We start from the raw sequence: 17,710 nt of genomic DNA on the forward strand, positions 1-17,710 counted from the left end.
TTTGATGTATTGATACTTCGAAGTATATTAGAATTTTCTCTGTCTGCAACCCAGATTAGGACACACTTCTTTGGAATGAGCTTTTAGTCCTTTTGCAGTCAATTCATACAATTTATTATATGCATTTATCTTCTATATATATAAACAAAAGGCAGAGAATGGTAAAACATTCAAAATACTAGAAACTACCATTTGTTAATATAAACATTAAGAATTAAAATTATTAATTAAATGAGGATAATATGGTAAATTCTACTTTTTAATATTTAATAAATAAATAAAATTAAAAGCAAAATCAGATAATGAGTTCTATTTTTTTGGAACACAACTACCCATTATTTTTTTAAATTCTAAAATAAAATTAAAATTTTAAATAAAAAAACCAATTGGTGGGCCAGTAAATACAAAGCAAAAGGCAGAGAATTGTGAAACATTCAAAATACCAGAAAATGCCCTTGGTTAATGCAAACATTAAGAATTGAATTTATTATTTAAATAAGAATAATATGGTAAATTCTACTTTTTCATATTTAATAAAAAAAATAATTAAAAAAATCAAATAATAACTAATGAGTCCTATTTTTATGAAACACAACTACCCATTACCTTTTTTAATTCTAAAGAAAAAAAATAAAAAAACCAATTGTCAACCAAAAGACTAGTACATCATATGAACCATATAGTCTCTAAGAATTATTATTCCTGCCAGTGCTTTTTTCTCCCAAAGAGAGGAGACCTTATATCATATGAACCATATGCACCAGAGTGTCCAACACTACCTCAACTCAATTGAGGTTCCTATAAAAACTTACTCTTTAATTTCATATAGATATATGTTTGTCTACTGTACTTTTGTAATATTATTATTATAGCATATCACTTAATTTTCCTACAATTCTTTCTTAGAATATGGGCCTATCTGAGGAAGTTATGCCCCAAGTCCTGCCTTTGTTTATTTTAATGGGCACCACTACGTACCTTTTCTTCAAACACCAAAATACTCATAAAGGCCACTACTATGGTGGATGTTGAGAATACAAATATGATATGTTACAAATCATCGCAAAGCAACATAGGAATCTTAAAAGTTGTTCCCAAATAAGGTGTCATTGTCTTAAAAAATTTAACCAACAATTACCGTCTTGTCATGATAATTATGATGTTCTAAGCAACAATTACCGTCTCTCATATATTATATAATGTAATATATACAACTTACTAATAGATAACTTGTAATTTAAATTAATGGTCCCTTTAAAAATAATTAGACATGACTAACTTTGAAAATTTTAATTCAAACATGTGTTTTGAACACACTTACATGTATTTGATATACTTGTGTTTTCTACCTCGGCCCCCCAATCTTACAATTCTATATAACTCCGCCCCCGCCCCTGCTTATGTGGTTTTGAGGTAAATATGTGTGTGGTTATAAGGGCTTTTAAGTATTGTACACTTGAGTTGTCCTGATAGTTCGATATTTCTCTTCATGTATTGACAGTGGCTTGTTTAGGAATATGGTAGAGTTGAGCTCCACAAGTTCTTAATGATTATTCGACCAATTGAGAGCTCGGTGTCAATTAGAGCTCAACTGCAGCCAGACTTGTCGTCTTTGAATAAATGGTGTTTCAGCATAATTCATAGGTGGATTATAGGTGGATTAGGACTTGCAATCCTTTTACCTATATTATTGTTACTTCATGTACATTTCTTGATGGGGAAGACAGTTGAGGAATGCGTATCTATAACTAGAGAGGTCCCTTCACTAGCTGCCACACACCACTGCTCTAAAGCATTTCATACCTGATCCAGATTAAGAGAAGAACGAGCCGGACAACAATGAAAAAGATTTTCTCAACCTTTTTCCAATACGAACTAAGTGTAAGGAAATTGAGCAAGCCCGTGAGCTACTCTAGCAATTATATTATAGTACACTTTGGACGACATTGAAACAAAATACATGAAACTGATCAGCCAGGCGCACTCAGCAACATCAAGGCAATGACTTCGACATAACAGACGAACCACTTTAAAACCCATCACGCTCGATCAGACAGCGACTTTGACATGAGCAGGAACAATAGGGTATCTAATTTTAATGACCTTAAAAGAAAGCATTTCCCGCATTTGTCCTTGCACTTCCACCTATCCCTTTTTTTCATAGCAAAAGGGGGTCTAGGCTCCAAAAAGACCTCCACAAAGGAAAAGTTGTCATGGCAACAGTTGGCCTACGAAACTGGGCAAACCCGAAGGCAAGACTTGCCTGGGCATGCTGACATGAGTGTGACATCATTGGCCAATTTAAATACCAAAAAAATTATTTAAAAAATTCAGAATTTTTTTCTATAAATACCTAGCCATGTTCTTCACTTCCCACACCAAAATTCATACAAATTCCTCCCCTCATATCTCATATAAATAGTGATTGCTGTGACAATGGGTGGGAATGCATCAAAAAATTACTAGGTCAGTCACTAATCACGTGAATAGTCTAGGAGGTTCTTTACAAGACTCAAACCCCTGACCTCCCTAAGGATGGTACTCAAAGGCATTACTAATACTTGCCTTGCTCTTTGCCATGGGGCACAATGGGGTGAAAGTGCTCTTAGGGAACTTTCTAGTGTTGGTTTTTCCAGCCCATTGTGAAAAAGTGTTGTGGGCAGTGGACGCTAACGCGTCTCCTTCTTTTTTGTCTGGTTAATATTGGAGGTGTCGAATGTCAAAAAGCATTTCCAACCTGCGAAAGATATGTTTCTGTCTTTTTTCCCGTCGAACAACAATCATTTAATTGTTCAAACCACTAAAAAAAGAAAAACAATGACCAAAGTACTATTAAGAATGTAATGGGTTCTTAGCCAAAAGAATCCATCTTCCATGGATCATGCCATTTACAGTTGAAGATATTTGGCATTTGTTACAATCTTTTAAACCTCTTCATGTCACATTCAACCACGAATACTTGATTGTTGCTTTTAGATTGTGCAACCCAATTCATCCTCTATAGGGGCGGTGCCCCTACTGCCTCATTATTTTGACTCATCATAATTAGTGTCTTTAGCTTTCCTAACATTAATTTGTTTCACGACAATTACTTATAGCTTACTTATAGTATTATACACATCACAATCATGAAAAACTCATCACCACGAACGTAAAGTAAGGACACATAACTAAAACGTGAGAATCCCAATCTTAAAGTTGAATAGGACATGTGGAGAGAGAGAGAGAGAGTGAGAGAGAGGGCAAAATCTTCGTTGGATCCTTGATGGTTTCCTCCCTTCTTAATTAAATAAATAATACTATATGTTCCCCTAGAGAGGCAAACCTGGCTCATTTTTCTCTCTCCCCCTCAGATGCTTCCATTCTTTTTGGCTTCTTTGAGAGTAGAAGGGAAGCCATGGAGGTCCAGAAGGGCAACACAGACCATGTGGTAGTCACCATAGACCAACCAAACCCCAAACTCAAACAATCACCCCAAGCAGATCCTAATACTACACTCTCACAATCAAGAACGAAAACTCTTAGACGCCTAAACTTCTCCAAGCCCCGCTCACGGTTCGAGGAGATTAAGCAACCTTTGCCACCAAGAACGATTCTCGAATCCGAAGAACTCCAACCCTTAAACCCTTATGAAAACAACAACTCATCTACAGACGACGATGACGATGAAGACTGGTACGAAAATGAAGAAGATGACGAAGAAGATGGAAAACACGGAAAGCACCGAAAGAAAAGGAAGAGAAAGATAAACAAGCGAGCTGTTATTGAATGGACTTTGTTTCTCATAATCATGACTTGCTTGGTATGCTCCCTAACCCTAGATTTCCTCATAAACAAATTGAAGTGGGGTTTGGAGATATGGAAATGGTGTCTAATGGTCATGGTTATGTTTTGTGGGCGCCTAGTCTCTGGTTGGGTTGTTGGGTTTCTTGTATTTCTTATAGAGAGAAACTTCATGCTTAAAGAAAAGGTACTATACTTTGTGTTTGGTTTGAGGAGGAGTTTCCAAAACTGTGCTTGGTTAGGCCTAGTTTTAGCTGCTTGGATGATCATGTTCCCCGATGTTCACAAGCACAGCAAGGTCCTCAAGAAAGTGTTTCGTGCTCTAATAGCTGTGCTAATTGGAGCCACAATATGGTTGCTAAAGATCTTGTTTGTTAAAGTCTTAGCCTCCTCATTTCATGTATCTACATTCTTTGACCGCATGAAAGAGAGCGTTTTCCACCACTACATTTTGGAAGCCCTCTCCGGGCCACCTCTAGACGAGGACGAGAGGGAGGAGCTTCCACGACGCCCTTTCCAGGCGTCGAAGTCATTGCCTGCGAGGTTGAGGGACAAGTCTCAGGCCGTGTCGAGGTCTAATAGGCAAGGTTACGAGTCGAGGAGGATTGACATGAAGAAGCTTAGAAGGTTGAGCATGACGAGTAGGGCAACGGCATGGAGCGTGAAGAAGCTTGTAAACTATGTGAGGTCTTCGGGGCTGTCGACGATTTCAAGAACCATAGATGATTTTGGAAATGCAGAGTCGGAGATCACAAGCGAATGGGAGGCCAGGAATAGTGCTCAAAGGATATTCAAGAATGTTGCCAAGCCTGGTGCCAAGTAAGTTTTTCTCACTTTCACTACTTTTTTTTATTAATTTCTATCGCTTTCACAAAACCATACTGTATGCATCATCATGATGCCAACCTTCTATTAATTTATGTTAATTAAGTTAGTAAGTGCACTGATGGTTCATCATACATTAGCATCCTAAAAGTCGGTTCCATTCTTACTTTTTCTTTTCTGAATTACTTTTTTTTTTTAAAAAATTCTTACCATGAGTAGTTGTCATGATTAATATCATGGACTATATTTTCAAATTTGAACCCTCGACCCGTTTAATTTTTACTCCTACTCCATGCCTGACAGGTGTGGGTGCATCAGTAGTGTCATCTACCAACACACCCAATAATTAATAATATATGTTACTATGGCCAAAACAAAAGAAAGAATAATTTTTTTATACTTCCTAGCTACCATATGATTACCATGTTTTATTCTATACGAGTGATATTGGGTGTCTTTAACTAGTTGAGTTACAAGGTGTTTATGTTAGATCATCTGTTTATATCGATAAGAAACGAGTAATATCCGAATTTAGGATCTCTTCCAACATGAGAAAGAAATTAAATGAATTCTTGTTTTTGTGTCAAACGTAGCATATGATATATCATATATGCCAAAAACAATACCTAAGACATGCTTAATGAGTACATTAATACTATAATAGGAGTAATGATATTGAGCAATCTTAGTGCCTCCTAATTTCGAGCTTCTTTACATATTTAATTCATCAACAATTATGGTTAAAATTCATTTTAAAAAATATATAATAATAATAATAATAATATATAAATAAAAAGGGATTGCAGGATGTAGTGGTACACATAAGAGGGCACTCACTGTATTTCATAAGATTCAGTATAATTACCAACGGCGGTCCTTGCATCTGCATATATTCAATCATTCCAAAGTACGTATATGTGCCCATGAGCATGACCACGATGAAGATAGTGCTTTTATGATTATGGCCATTTGTATTTTGTTTGTGCCGTACGTAATTTTCTTGGCACGAAACCAAACCCCCCTCACACTGACACTACCGGCCTGGACCACCTGCCCACCCTATATAATAGCACACATGAAGATTGAGGGTAAAATACTCTTTTTCTTTCATTTCTTGAAATTTTTGTGACCTAAAACAAACATATATATATATATATATATATATATATATATATATATATATATATCTGATAAAAATTAGCAAACTCTCTTGTGTATACTAAGTAAATTGTTATTTTAATTACCTTTTCTTTCCTTTTTGTCCTCATGTTCAATGATGCAATTGATAAACGTATGGTTTACTACATAAGGTTTTAAGTAAATGAAGAAAGTATCCTAGAGCAACTTTGTTTTCGAGAGGTCAAGTGACGCTCTTTGTCCCACTGTGGATCTGTCACTGCACACATATATATTTTGTTTCGCAACGCTTTCATCATATATGCGTTCACTTCCATCCTTAGGGAAAAGCAATTAAATTTTGGGACGTATAGCATTTTTATCAATGAAATTTTGGAATATTGTTGTTTATTGTATTGCAATACCATATGAAACATAAAATGCTATTTGAAAAGTGCTTTAAGGATGGCCCAAGGGTGGTTGGTGGTTTTGGATGGAGAAAAAGGTTTGTAAGATGTAAGAGCACTTCCACAATGGTATCATTGCAAAAGGCAAGGGCAGGCAGACACTATTCACATGAATAGTGATTGCCCTACTCTTTTTTATTTCGCTTTTTCACCTCTTGCTATGGTATGTATGAGATTAATAATAATAAAAATTGCTAGGTATGTATAAAAAATATTTCTAAATATTTTGGAATTTTTCAGATTTTTTTTCAATTTTTTTTACATTAATGATGTCAGCACTGGCGTCATTGCCCTCGGGCTTAGGGTTTAGGGTTGCAATGGTACTAGTGGTGACTTTTATATTTGTAGTTTTTGGTTTTTCAGCATATAACTATCGACATACATCAAATGATTCAAATTATAACTTGTATTCTTTTTTGGGTACATGCAATTGGAAGTTTTGTTTATATTATATTGTGCATGGTAGCAATTAGAGCTGGGACCTATCAGGCTTCAACGATACCATTCTCAAGTTTTCTTCTGTATCCTTGTTACAGATATATAGAGGAGGAAGATTTACTACGGTTCTTGAGGAGTGATGCAATTCACACCACATTTCCTCTCTTCGAAGGAGCAATTGAAACTGGAAGAATTACAAAATCTTCCTTCAGAAACTGGGTGGTGAGTCACAACATCTATCCTTTTTTTCTCTTTTTCTTTTTTGTGTGGATACAACATCAATCCTATAATATGATCAAACTTATGCAAAGTTTAATTAATGGGCCGAAAGAATATTTCATAACATAACTCAGTATATGATCCTGACACGACACGATCCATTGTCAATCCCCTTTACATAAGGTTAGTCCACCCCATTTTGAAATTATGAGTTCGTCTCTCAAGAACACCTTTTGTAGAACATAATTTGCATCATATTTAGTATTTGGCCCTTTAATTTGCATGTCTTAATTCATCGATCATCTTTTGACACACTATGTTTGATGGTTTCAAAGGTGCATGCCTATTTTGAGCGCAAAGCATTGGCTCACTCCTTGAATGATACCAAGACTGCAGTGCATCAACTCCACAAGTTGGCAAGTGGAATCGTGATTGTGATCATAAGTGTGGTGAGCCTTTTGGTGATGGGTTTGGCCACAACCAAGGTGATCTTTGTGGTGACCTCTCAACTGCTGCTTGTGGGCTTCATGTTCCAAAACATGTGCAAAACTATCTTCGAGTCCATCATTTTTGTGTTCGTGATGCACCCATTTGATGTCGGTGATCGTTGTGTGGTCGAGGGTGTGCAGGTCAGATACATTACATACTCAATTATTTTCTTTACCAATGATGTCCACTATATATACAGTACTCCACATCGATTAAGGAACACCTTATAGGATATCCACTACCAATTTCATTTCAATTAAGGAACACCTTATAGGATATCCACTACCAATTTCATTTCAATGATCTAAACCGTCTAATATGTCTCACTGTATACGTTTCGTATTTTACTCTATAAAAATGATAAATAAAAAACTAGATCATTATCCTTAAATAATACGATTTTTTAAAATAAACCATGATGTTAGATTAAAAAAAACTATTTTATCAAAATAAAATCTAAATGCCCCAAATAAGTGAGCCTAAATGTATTTGGATAAAAGAAAAATTGTGTCACATTTTATTGTTTGAGACAAAAAAGTTTTGTCAAATCATTTGTTGAAAGTGACCCTAACAATACTACATTAGACGATTGTTTGTTTGCTGCTTTCTGATGAAACTAATGTTCTTATATTTATATGTTGCAGATGATTGTAGAAGAGATGAACATTTTATCAACAGTTTTCTTACGATACGACAATGAGAAAATATACTACCCTAATTCTGTGCTACTTACAAAGCCTATCAGTAATTTCAGAAGAAGTCCAGACATGGCTGACACTGTCGATTTCACCATTGATGTCTCTACTCCAGTCGATGATGTTTCTGCACTCAAGAAGTCTATACAATCGTAAGTAACATATCTCCTCATCTACCTTCCATATTATATATAATTCACTTGTTAAATGGCTCGACATAACCTTGGAATATTTAAATAAAATTTACTACTAATAAAGTAAGGTATGTTTCGAAGTGCTTCTGAAAAGACTAAAAGCTCTTACTGACAACCAAAAACGCTTCTGATAGCGTTTAGTAGAAAAACTTAAAAAGTGTTTTTGTCCTTTATGGAGAAGCATTTGGATATTTAATAGAAATTTTGACGTTATTCTACTAGAAGTACTTCTAAAAAATTGCTTATGAACATAAGTGCTTCCTACTGAAACTTTCCCAAACGATTAAATGTAAAAATGTTGCATGGAATGTGTGCATGCAGATACATTGAGAGTAAGCCAAAGTATTGGAACCCAAAACACTCGGTGACAGTGAAGGAGATTGAGAATGTGGACAAGATGAAAATGACGCTATGTGTTCAACACACCATGAACCATCAAAACTATGGAGAAAAGAGTGCTCGAAGATCAGAACTTGTGTTTGAATTGAAGAAGATTTTCCAAAACCTTGGCATCGAGTATCATCTTCTTCCTCAAGAGGTAAATCTCACACAATTGAACGCAAGCAATGGGAGGCTGACGATACCCTCTTAGGATCATTAGATAAGAAAGGGCTTGGGTTGATTGTACTTTTGATTAATCATTTTTCCTTATTTTTTTTAATTTACCAGTCATTAAAGTACAAGTTATTTACTGCATGTATTTCTCGCGTTTTTATTTAACTTCTAACACTTGAGGTGATGTGAGGTGGAGTTTTGGTCATTGCTTGTACCCAGCTTAATCAAGCAAAACATGGGAGATGTAATTAATGGAGCTTTCTCATTCTTTGGAGAGAGAACTAATTTGAGTCTACGTGGTAATCTAAAAAATTTGCTTGGATGAATGTAATTTATCGCCTTTCTCTATAATAAAAAAATTGCTGCGAAATTTATGACTATAATTATTCTATATTAATAGCCATAACATATATATGGTGTTTGTAGCTAAGGCTTGCACCTCAACTTAATTTTCATATAAAATCATAGGTGTGAGATAAATAAAAAAGGCTTTTTATCACAAATGGTCCTTGACGTTTACGAAATTATCACGAATGGTCCTTGAGGTTTTTTTGTGACACTAATAGTCCTTAACGTTTGGGCTTTTTATCACAAATGGTCCATGCCGTTAGAAATTCTGTTAAGTGTCTAATGTGGAAGATAAGTGGAGCCCACATGTCCAATCACATCATGACATGTGGATTAAATAAATAAATATTTTTTTTGTTGATAAAAATTCATTAAAAAACATTTAGCCTCACTCTCTCTCTCTCTCTCTCTCTCTCTCTCTCTCTCTCTCTCTCTCTCTCTCTCTCTCTCTCTCTCTCTCTCTCTCTCTCTCTCTCTCTCTCTCTCTCCCTCTGTTTTTTTTCTTGCCTCTACAACCCAACCACCCTATGCCCACCCTATATACAACCATACAAAGATGGCTCCGGCGGGGAAAGCACAGGCCACGGCTAAAGAACTTCTTGATTCAATTTTAGATGCTGTTGTTCGGATTTGGTGTGAGTTACTTTCTGATTGTTAATGTGTTCTTATTTCTAGTTTTTAGGTTTTTATTTACGTACATAAAGTAAAGCCTATAGTTTTAACGTTGAAACTAAATTCCCTTGCATAATTCTTCAGAGAGAGAACCATGCTGTTGTCGGGGAGCTTTTGGAATCAAAGTCTTGTGTTCAAATGGACATGAGCACACCAAAATCAATGCCAACAGATGTAAATTGGAATCCACAGGGTGGAGAGAGGGCAGAGCCGTAGAGAGAGAGAGAGAGAGAGAGAGAGAGAGAGAGAGAGAGAGAGAGAGGCTAAATGTTTTTTTAATGGATTTTCATAAAATAAAAAAAAATCTTTATTTATTTATTTAATCCACATGTCATGATGTGATTGGACATGTGGGCTCCACTTATCTTCCACATAAGACACTTAACAGAATTTCTAACGGTAGGGACCATTTGTGATAAAAAGCTCAAACGTTAAAGACTATTAGTGTCACAAAAAAACCTCAAGGAGCATTCGTGATAATTTCGTAAACGTCAAGGGTCATTTGTGATAAAAAGCCAATAAAAAATAAAAATAAATGTAAGGGTTTTTAGGAGCAATAGTACTTGAACTTGTGCTCGATTCGCATTTTTGGTCCTTGAACTTTAAACATGGCTATTGTAGTCCCTCAATTCCACTTTCGTTAGGACTGTTGGTCCTTCATTACATCATCTATTAAATTTAGGGGTATAATGGTCATTTCAAGTTTAGCCCCTTTTGAGCAATGATCCTTGAACTTATAACCGATTTAGATTTTGGTCCTCCAACTCGAATATTAGTTCTCAACTTCACTTTATCTCACACTGTTGATCCAACGTCATAATTTGTTATATTTTTCGTCAAATCTAAGGGGAAAACAGTCATTTTATGCATGTCACCAACGTGATTGGGCCTACACGCCGGCAAAGCACAATTTCTTAGTCTAATTGTGTATAACGCCGTTTACACTCATCACCCACGTGATTGGGCTTACACACCTTACAAAGCCCAACAGCAGAGAAAACAGATGATAAGCCCAACAAGGTTATCCTCAGTTAAAATGCTCATAACAGAAAGTTAAATCAATTCCGTTACTAAACAGAATTAGTGACCCAATAAATACGGGTCGTTCAATCATATGACGATCCCCTATCCCAAGGCAAACATATAATTTAATTTAACCTTATTATTATTATCATTATTATTATTATGCTCTATTTTGTTCTAAGTTGGTAAGATATCCCTTTATTATCCAACAAAGAATCCTAAATTCAACAAGTATCTCATTTGATATGAAGCTCAGAACATGTGTACCCAACTATTCGTACATAAGCAGCCCTAGCGTGGACAATCCTACCCAAAATCTAGACATCAATTGAATCGAAACCATGGTCCAATTAGATTCAATTTTTATTATTTTTGTTTTGACAATGGCGATATTCTAAACTACTCTAATGTATAGGGAGAGATGTCGAATTTACAAAGTGAGGCGAGCACACTGTCTTAACCAACTAGCCAAAATCAAATATAGTGTAATTTTGGCCGAAAGCCGGACTGAAACCATATTAAATTGGTTAAAAATGGGTTTGGTTTTAAAAATCTTGGACCAGGTTTTTCTTTTTGTCAGAAATCTTGGACCAGGTTGATAAATTTAAAATAAATAAAAAATTATCGAACCAGTCCAGTGGGAAATCAAACCGGGAAGCCCTGGTACAAATTGTGTTTAAAAAAATTCAGTCTCAGTTCAGCTCTACTCCCTCTCTGCCTCCTTCCTCTGCCATTCTTCCACTCTGCCAGTCGCCAATTTCACCCAATTTCGAGTTACATCTCTCTCTCACTCTCTAAATCTTTCAATCTGTCCATCTTCATCTCTTCACAATTAATGGTCGCGGCTTCGGTTTTGTGGCAGGTTTCGGCGAAATAACCGGCCGGACCGAAAGCGCGCATTAGCATTCTTCAGACTACAGCCGTTGTGTATTCCGCACATTTTCTTCTTTTTCTTTTTTGCGTTTTCGTTTTCCATCGGTCCAAACAAACCCTAGGTTTTTTTCGGAGAAACTGCGGGAAAATGCCGAGAGAGATAATCACATTGCAGGTCGGACAATGCGGGAACCAGATCGGCATGGAGTTCTGGAAGCAGCTCTGCCTCGAGCATGGAATCAGCAAAGATGGAATTCTCGAGGACTTTGCCACTCAGGTGGTTCTTCACTCACTTAAGAGCTTGTCTCTATGTTTGGTTACTGAGAAAATTCTTGTCTGGGAAAGGAAATGGAATTGAAGTTGGGGAAATGGAGCCGAGTAGCGTGCTAGGCTTAGTTTAAGTATGATTTTGTTCTGCTATGAATTGACGAATTAATGAATTTAAAGTCGCCCAATTGATGAATTTTGTTCTCAGGTAGTATAATAAACAATTACAATTAAAAATTTTGGGTTCAATTGAGGAAATCAATCAGGAGCTGTGCATTATTTATCTGAATTGTGGTTGTAAGGGTCATCAGGCAGTAGGCAACATAGCAATATTATCAAGTGCTGATCAAGAAGTATATATTGAAAATAGTTATTCTTCAGTCCTGCTCTTGACATATGTGTAATTATCTTTTGATTGATCTACAGGGTGGTGACCGGAAAGATGTGTTTTTCTATCAAGCTGATGATCAGCACTACATACCGCGAGCTTTGCTGATCGATCTGGAGCCTAGAGTAATTAACGGTATTCAAAACAGTGAATATCGAAATCTCTATAATCATGAAAACATCTTTGTTGCAGATCATGGAGGTGGAGCAGGAAATAATTGGGCCAGTGGATATGATCAGGTTTGTATGTAGTCAGGTGTTTAGAGACAATCTCTGTAGATACTGTTAATTTTATGATATCAAAGCTTTGTGCTTAGTTTCCATGTAAGTGAAATGGGGTTGTTGTAAATTCTGTTCAGGGAAAGGGTGTTGAAGAGGCCATAATGGACATGATTGATAGAGAAGCTGATGGGAGTGATAGTCTTGAAGGATTTGTTCTGTGCCATTCTATTGCTGGAGGAACAGGCTCAGGTTTCTTTTCTTCTGTTTAGTGTTTATATTTTTATATTTTCCAATCATCTTGTAAATAACGAATTTGGTCCAAATACTTTCTTCTCTCTTTTTCTGGTTGGATTGGTCAAAATACTTCCTATTGACTACAATGCTGGGTTAAACAAGTAAAATATAACATTTCAATCTTTTTAACTTTAGATAGCATATAATTTATGCCGGTGCTATATAAAGCCACCTTCATTTGGAAGTGTGATAATTCATATAGGGAATTAGCTACTACATATGATGTGGTGTGCTTCAATGGCAAAATTTTGTCAAATTTGAGGCAAAATCTAGCTTCAATGGCTGTGGTGTGCTTTGTAGTATAACACAAGTTCCCTTCTTTATGACTTCTTAAGTACTTTAAGGACTTTATTGCTTGAATATATTTTGAGTATATTCACAACATATGATGCAGGCATGGGTTCCTATCTGTTGGAGACTTTGAATGATCGATACAGCAAAAAACTGGTTCAGACATACAGTGTATTTCCTAACCAGATGGAAACAAGTGATGTGGTGGTTCAGCCCTATAACTCACTTTTGACGCTTAAACGACTAACGCTTAATGCTGATTGTGTTGTGGTCCTTGATAACACCGCCTTGAATAGAATTGCTGTTGAGCGTCTTCATTTAACAAATCCAACCTTTGCTCAAACAAATTCTTTGGTTTCTACTGTAATGTCTGCCAGCACAACCACTCTGAGATATCCAGGGTACATGAACAATGATTTGGTTGGTCTTCTTGCATCTTTAATTCCAACACCAAGATGCCATTTTCTAATGACAGGGTATACACCCCTCACAGTTGAGCGACAGGTATGATTCACTCATGCGTGTCAGTTGATAACTTATGTGTGTGAAGGCACATGCCTTGAGCAAGTGTCTAAATAGAGGGGAATTGATTTGGCATCTAATATTGTTGCAAACATTACATGTTCATTTTATGCTTCTAAACTATAATTTTAGCTTTTTGATTCATGTATATCTCCTCTTGGTAGGCCAATGTGATTCGCAAAACCACTGTACTTGATGTTATGAGAAGACTTCTGCAGGTACAAAGCTTTGATTACCTTTTTTTTTTTTATAAATCTTCTACAAAGCAAAATTAAACAATTCCCTAACATTTTCTCATTTTGCAGACAAAAAATATAATGGTTTCCTCATATGCTCGAACAAAAGAAGCTAGTCAAGCGAAGTACATCTCAATATTAAACATCATTCAAGGAGAAGTTGACCCTACTCAGGTTGTAATAATAATATTATTGTAACTTGCATTGCAATCCTACAGTTTTTGCAAACCAGCAAAATCTATATTGATGAAAATATTGAAATGAAATTGTGTCAATTATCCTATATAGCTGCTAAGTGTTTGCTAGATTCTCTTATTATAATAGTAATGTCTTGAATTTTTGTGGAAATGTGACCCAGAATTTCTTTGTTGTAGAATGTTAAGCACCTTAGTTCCTCTTCTACTATTTTCTTTTGTTTTTACAGTGGTTTATTGTGCCTTTTTCTATGTAATCAGGTTCATGAAAGTTTGCAGAGGATACGTGAAAGAAAGCTCGTTAACTTTATTGAATGGGGCCCTGCAAGCATTCAGGTGTTTTAACACAATACAAGAAAGTAAATTTGTGATCAATCTAATTTTTTGGACGCTATCTGGATATTTGATCTTTTACTTTCTGCTTTTCTGTGTAGGTTGCTTTGTCTAGAAAGTCTCCATATGTGCAAACGGCCCATAGGGTAGGGATCCAATTCTTATCTGAGATTCTCTCTTTTGTCAGATTTTTATTTTGATAATCAAGTGTAGAAAGTCTGCACTGTCAACTCTCTTTCATTGTTATACTTGCACTTGAAAGTTAATTTGAGCAAAATTTTGCGGATTTATGTTTTTAGTTAAAATAACACCCTATTTTATAATAATGAATCTGTGTATGTTGCTTCTTTTTAGGTCAGTGGTCTTATGCTGGCAAGCCATACTAGTATTCGCCACCTTTTCAGTAAGTGTTTGAGCCAGTATATGATGTTAAGAAAGAAGCAAGCCTTTCTTGACAACTATCGGAAGTTCCCAATGTTTGCTGTAAGTTACCATCCCTACAACTGTTAGTATTTCTTGAGATGTGGTTTCTCAATTTCTTGATGCCACTATGCAGTCTTGGATTTTTTTAAAAATAAAAAATAACAATTAAAATGCTTGGCGAGAAGTTTTTGACTTAATGAGTGCAAATTGATATGCTTCAGTTGCCATATGCATATTCCATGTAGTTAACTAATTAACGAAGAAGCATGCCTTTCTTTTTGCCTCCTGTTTTTCCTTCTTTTCGTTTTAATCAGTTAGCATCTTGGTGATGGATGAGAAATCTTTTAGAGTATTCCAACTTTATGGGATGTTTGTAATTTTTGTGTCTCATATAAGTATGACATAAAACGTGGACAGGAGAATGACCTTTCGGAATTTGACGAATCAAGAGAGATACTTGAGAGTCTGGTTGAGGAATATAAGGCCTGTGAGTCCCCAGATTACATCAAATGGGGAATGGAGGTAATTTTCACACTGACCTAATTTTACCCCTCTTTTGCTTTTTGGTTTAACCAGTAAGTGAATTTCTTTTCCAGGATCCAGACCACGTTCTTACAGGAGAAGGCAATGCAGCAGGAACAGTGGACCCAAAATTGGCAGTATGAAGAAATCAGGTAAAGCTACAATTAAGGGCTCCTGTATAAGTTTATCTGATTATTTAAGACACGTTTATCAACTCTCTCCTCTATCCATCGTCGTCGTCTTCCATGATTTTAAGCCAACTAAAAGCTCTCTCTAATGCTCTCATTTCTTTTGGTGTTCACACAGGATTGGAACAGACACTTGCAGGCTAAGTGCATTGGAAGGGAGCATTGTAAAATATGGACTACATGTTGTGTTTGACTTCTTCCGGAGTGAAATGGTTTGTAATGTAAATTTTTTTATGGGTGTTTTGATTTAGTTAATTGTTCGTTTGTTGAAGCAATTTTCATTTTGAGTGGATATCTTTGTGGTTCCAGTTCAGATAGGTTGGTTCATGGATCCTTTAGTAGCTGATATGTCATTTAGTTTGAGTTATGAAAGATCATTGATGTTCTTTGAAGTTACTATAAAACAAAAACGATAAATTAAAGCGTCAAGGTAATCCTCCGAAGAGTTTTTATGTTTGAACCCGGCATTCGTTTGAGTTACCTTGCACCCCGCGTTTTAATTTGGGTCCTCATTATTCCTAAGAAAATCTCGAATGTGTTTCAAAATTGTCTATGTGACAACACTAGCGAAAACCCAACAGCTACCCTAAACGATCAACGTTGAATCTGTCACAATTTTTCATTAGTTACCATCACGTGCAACATACATGACTAAATTTTAGAGGCATTGACCCCAATTTTGGGTTTTGGTGATAGTCGTGTAACCCCAAATTAAATGGATGCAAACGACACCCAATTTGACAAAATAATTGGCATAACTAACCACCAAGAGAGCAATTGTATGAATTTGAAAACGTTTTTGAAGACGAGTAATTGATTGGGTGTTTCTAATCTTCAATGTAAAAACGAGTAAGTTGAAAAAGATGAAAATAATGAGGGTGAGGACGGAAATGACAAACATAGACATGATAATAGTGAAGTAATTATACTATATGATCCAATAAAATTAAACAAAAAAGATTTAAGACTAAGTTTATTTTGAGGAAAAAAAAACGGCTAAAGAATAAACACACTTAAAAACTCTATTTTTTTAGTTAATCTCTCAATTTTTAATAGTCAAAACAACGGTATGGAGGAATTGGTTGAAATGCAAAATTGTTAACTATTCTTCTTTTAAATTGTTTAAGATCACTAAGTAACGGTAGAAATTAAACTAATAGCAAATGCACATATTGAAATATCTTTTCTCTTCTTTTTCCCCTTCAATCAACATTAATTAAGTTAAAATGTTACACTCTCATACATAATTTATGATGTAGCACGGAAGTATGGGTTTACGGATCGACAAATGTCTAAACTCGAAAAGATAAACTGAAATTCATTAGCGACTGAAATCCACTAGAAAATAGATAAAATCTATAAATTTGATTAATAATATGATAAAACTAATTAATACAATGCCATGAGTAGGCTTAATTAGAAAACCAAAAAAATCCTAAAACCATAGGGAACCCTAGGTTCCAGAATATTCCTAAAACTTAACTAATAAGAAAACTAATTAAAATCATATCAGGAAAATAATATCTTGATTGATAACTTATTCTAAAAAATATAAATATAATATAAATCTTCTCAAGAAATCAAGCAACCTGAAAATCCCAACGATACACCTTCCTTCTTTTCCAAGTGCCATAATTGATGCTTAACCAGAATTTTCCTCTCTTGCACGATTTCCTTCCAACTTTGAGCCACTTTATTTTAATTAATATTTCCCACCATAAATGACCCATATCTTGTCTTACATCAATTTATGATCAATTTTGTTCTCCAGTTAAGTGACAGAAGAGTTAGGGGAAACTGTAATTGCAAGTTGCAACACATCGACTCCAAACTTGTGCACTCTTTACCAAAGCGCTAAATTTGGCAACATTGGGTTTAGACGCAAGAACATAATTGAAGAATCGATCATGACATGTTTTGCCTACAGACACAAGATCATGGCAACAAGCATTAGTTACACTAGCCCTGCCTTCGAAAATACTTGCACCAACTTCCCGAGCGCACTTAATGGAGATATGTTTTATACATTCATACAAGATCTTCAAATTTAATACCTCTAAGGTTGGAATTGTGATAGAAGATGTAGGAGAAACTGTAATTGCAACACATGGACTCCAAACTTGTTCGCTCTTCC

At 35.5% G+C, this 17,710-nt stretch overlaps 2 protein-coding genes across 2 annotated transcripts; both read left to right on the forward strand.

Moving 5' to 3' along the window:
* Window positions 1-3,330: 3,330 nt before the first annotated feature.
* LOC110745252 (mechanosensitive ion channel protein 10-like) lies at window positions 3,331-9,107 on the forward strand. Its single transcript, XM_021945336.2, has 5 exons — window positions 3,331-4,602; window positions 6,728-6,851; window positions 7,184-7,477; window positions 7,982-8,184; window positions 8,548-9,107. The coding sequence occupies exons 1-5, from the start codon at window positions 3,398-3,400 to the stop codon at window positions 8,816-8,818; spliced, it is 2,097 nt and encodes a 698-aa protein (XP_021801028.2). The 5' UTR covers window positions 3,331-3,397; the 3' UTR covers window positions 8,819-9,107.
* A 2,310-nt stretch (window positions 9,108-11,417) lies between these two features.
* LOC110745253 (tubulin gamma-1 chain) lies at window positions 11,418-16,036 on the forward strand. The gene is made up of 12 exons (XM_021945337.2): window positions 11,418-11,974; window positions 12,391-12,591; window positions 12,711-12,822; window positions 13,262-13,662; window positions 13,845-13,898; window positions 13,986-14,090; window positions 14,372-14,446; window positions 14,545-14,589; window positions 14,798-14,926; window positions 15,284-15,388; window positions 15,463-15,540; window positions 15,695-16,036. Exons 1-11 carry the CDS (start codon window positions 11,846-11,848, stop codon window positions 15,529-15,531), a joined length of 1,425 nt encoding a protein of 474 aa, XP_021801029.1. The 5' UTR covers window positions 11,418-11,845; the 3' UTR covers window positions 15,532-15,540; window positions 15,695-16,036.
* Window positions 16,037-17,710: the final 1,674 nt, after the last annotated feature.

This window comes from Prunus avium, chromosome 2, assembly GCF_965620075.1.
Source record: "Prunus avium chromosome 2, drPruAviu1.hap1.1, whole genome shotgun sequence".
Lineage (NCBI taxonomy): Eukaryota > Viridiplantae > Streptophyta > Magnoliopsida > Rosales > Rosaceae > Prunus > Prunus avium.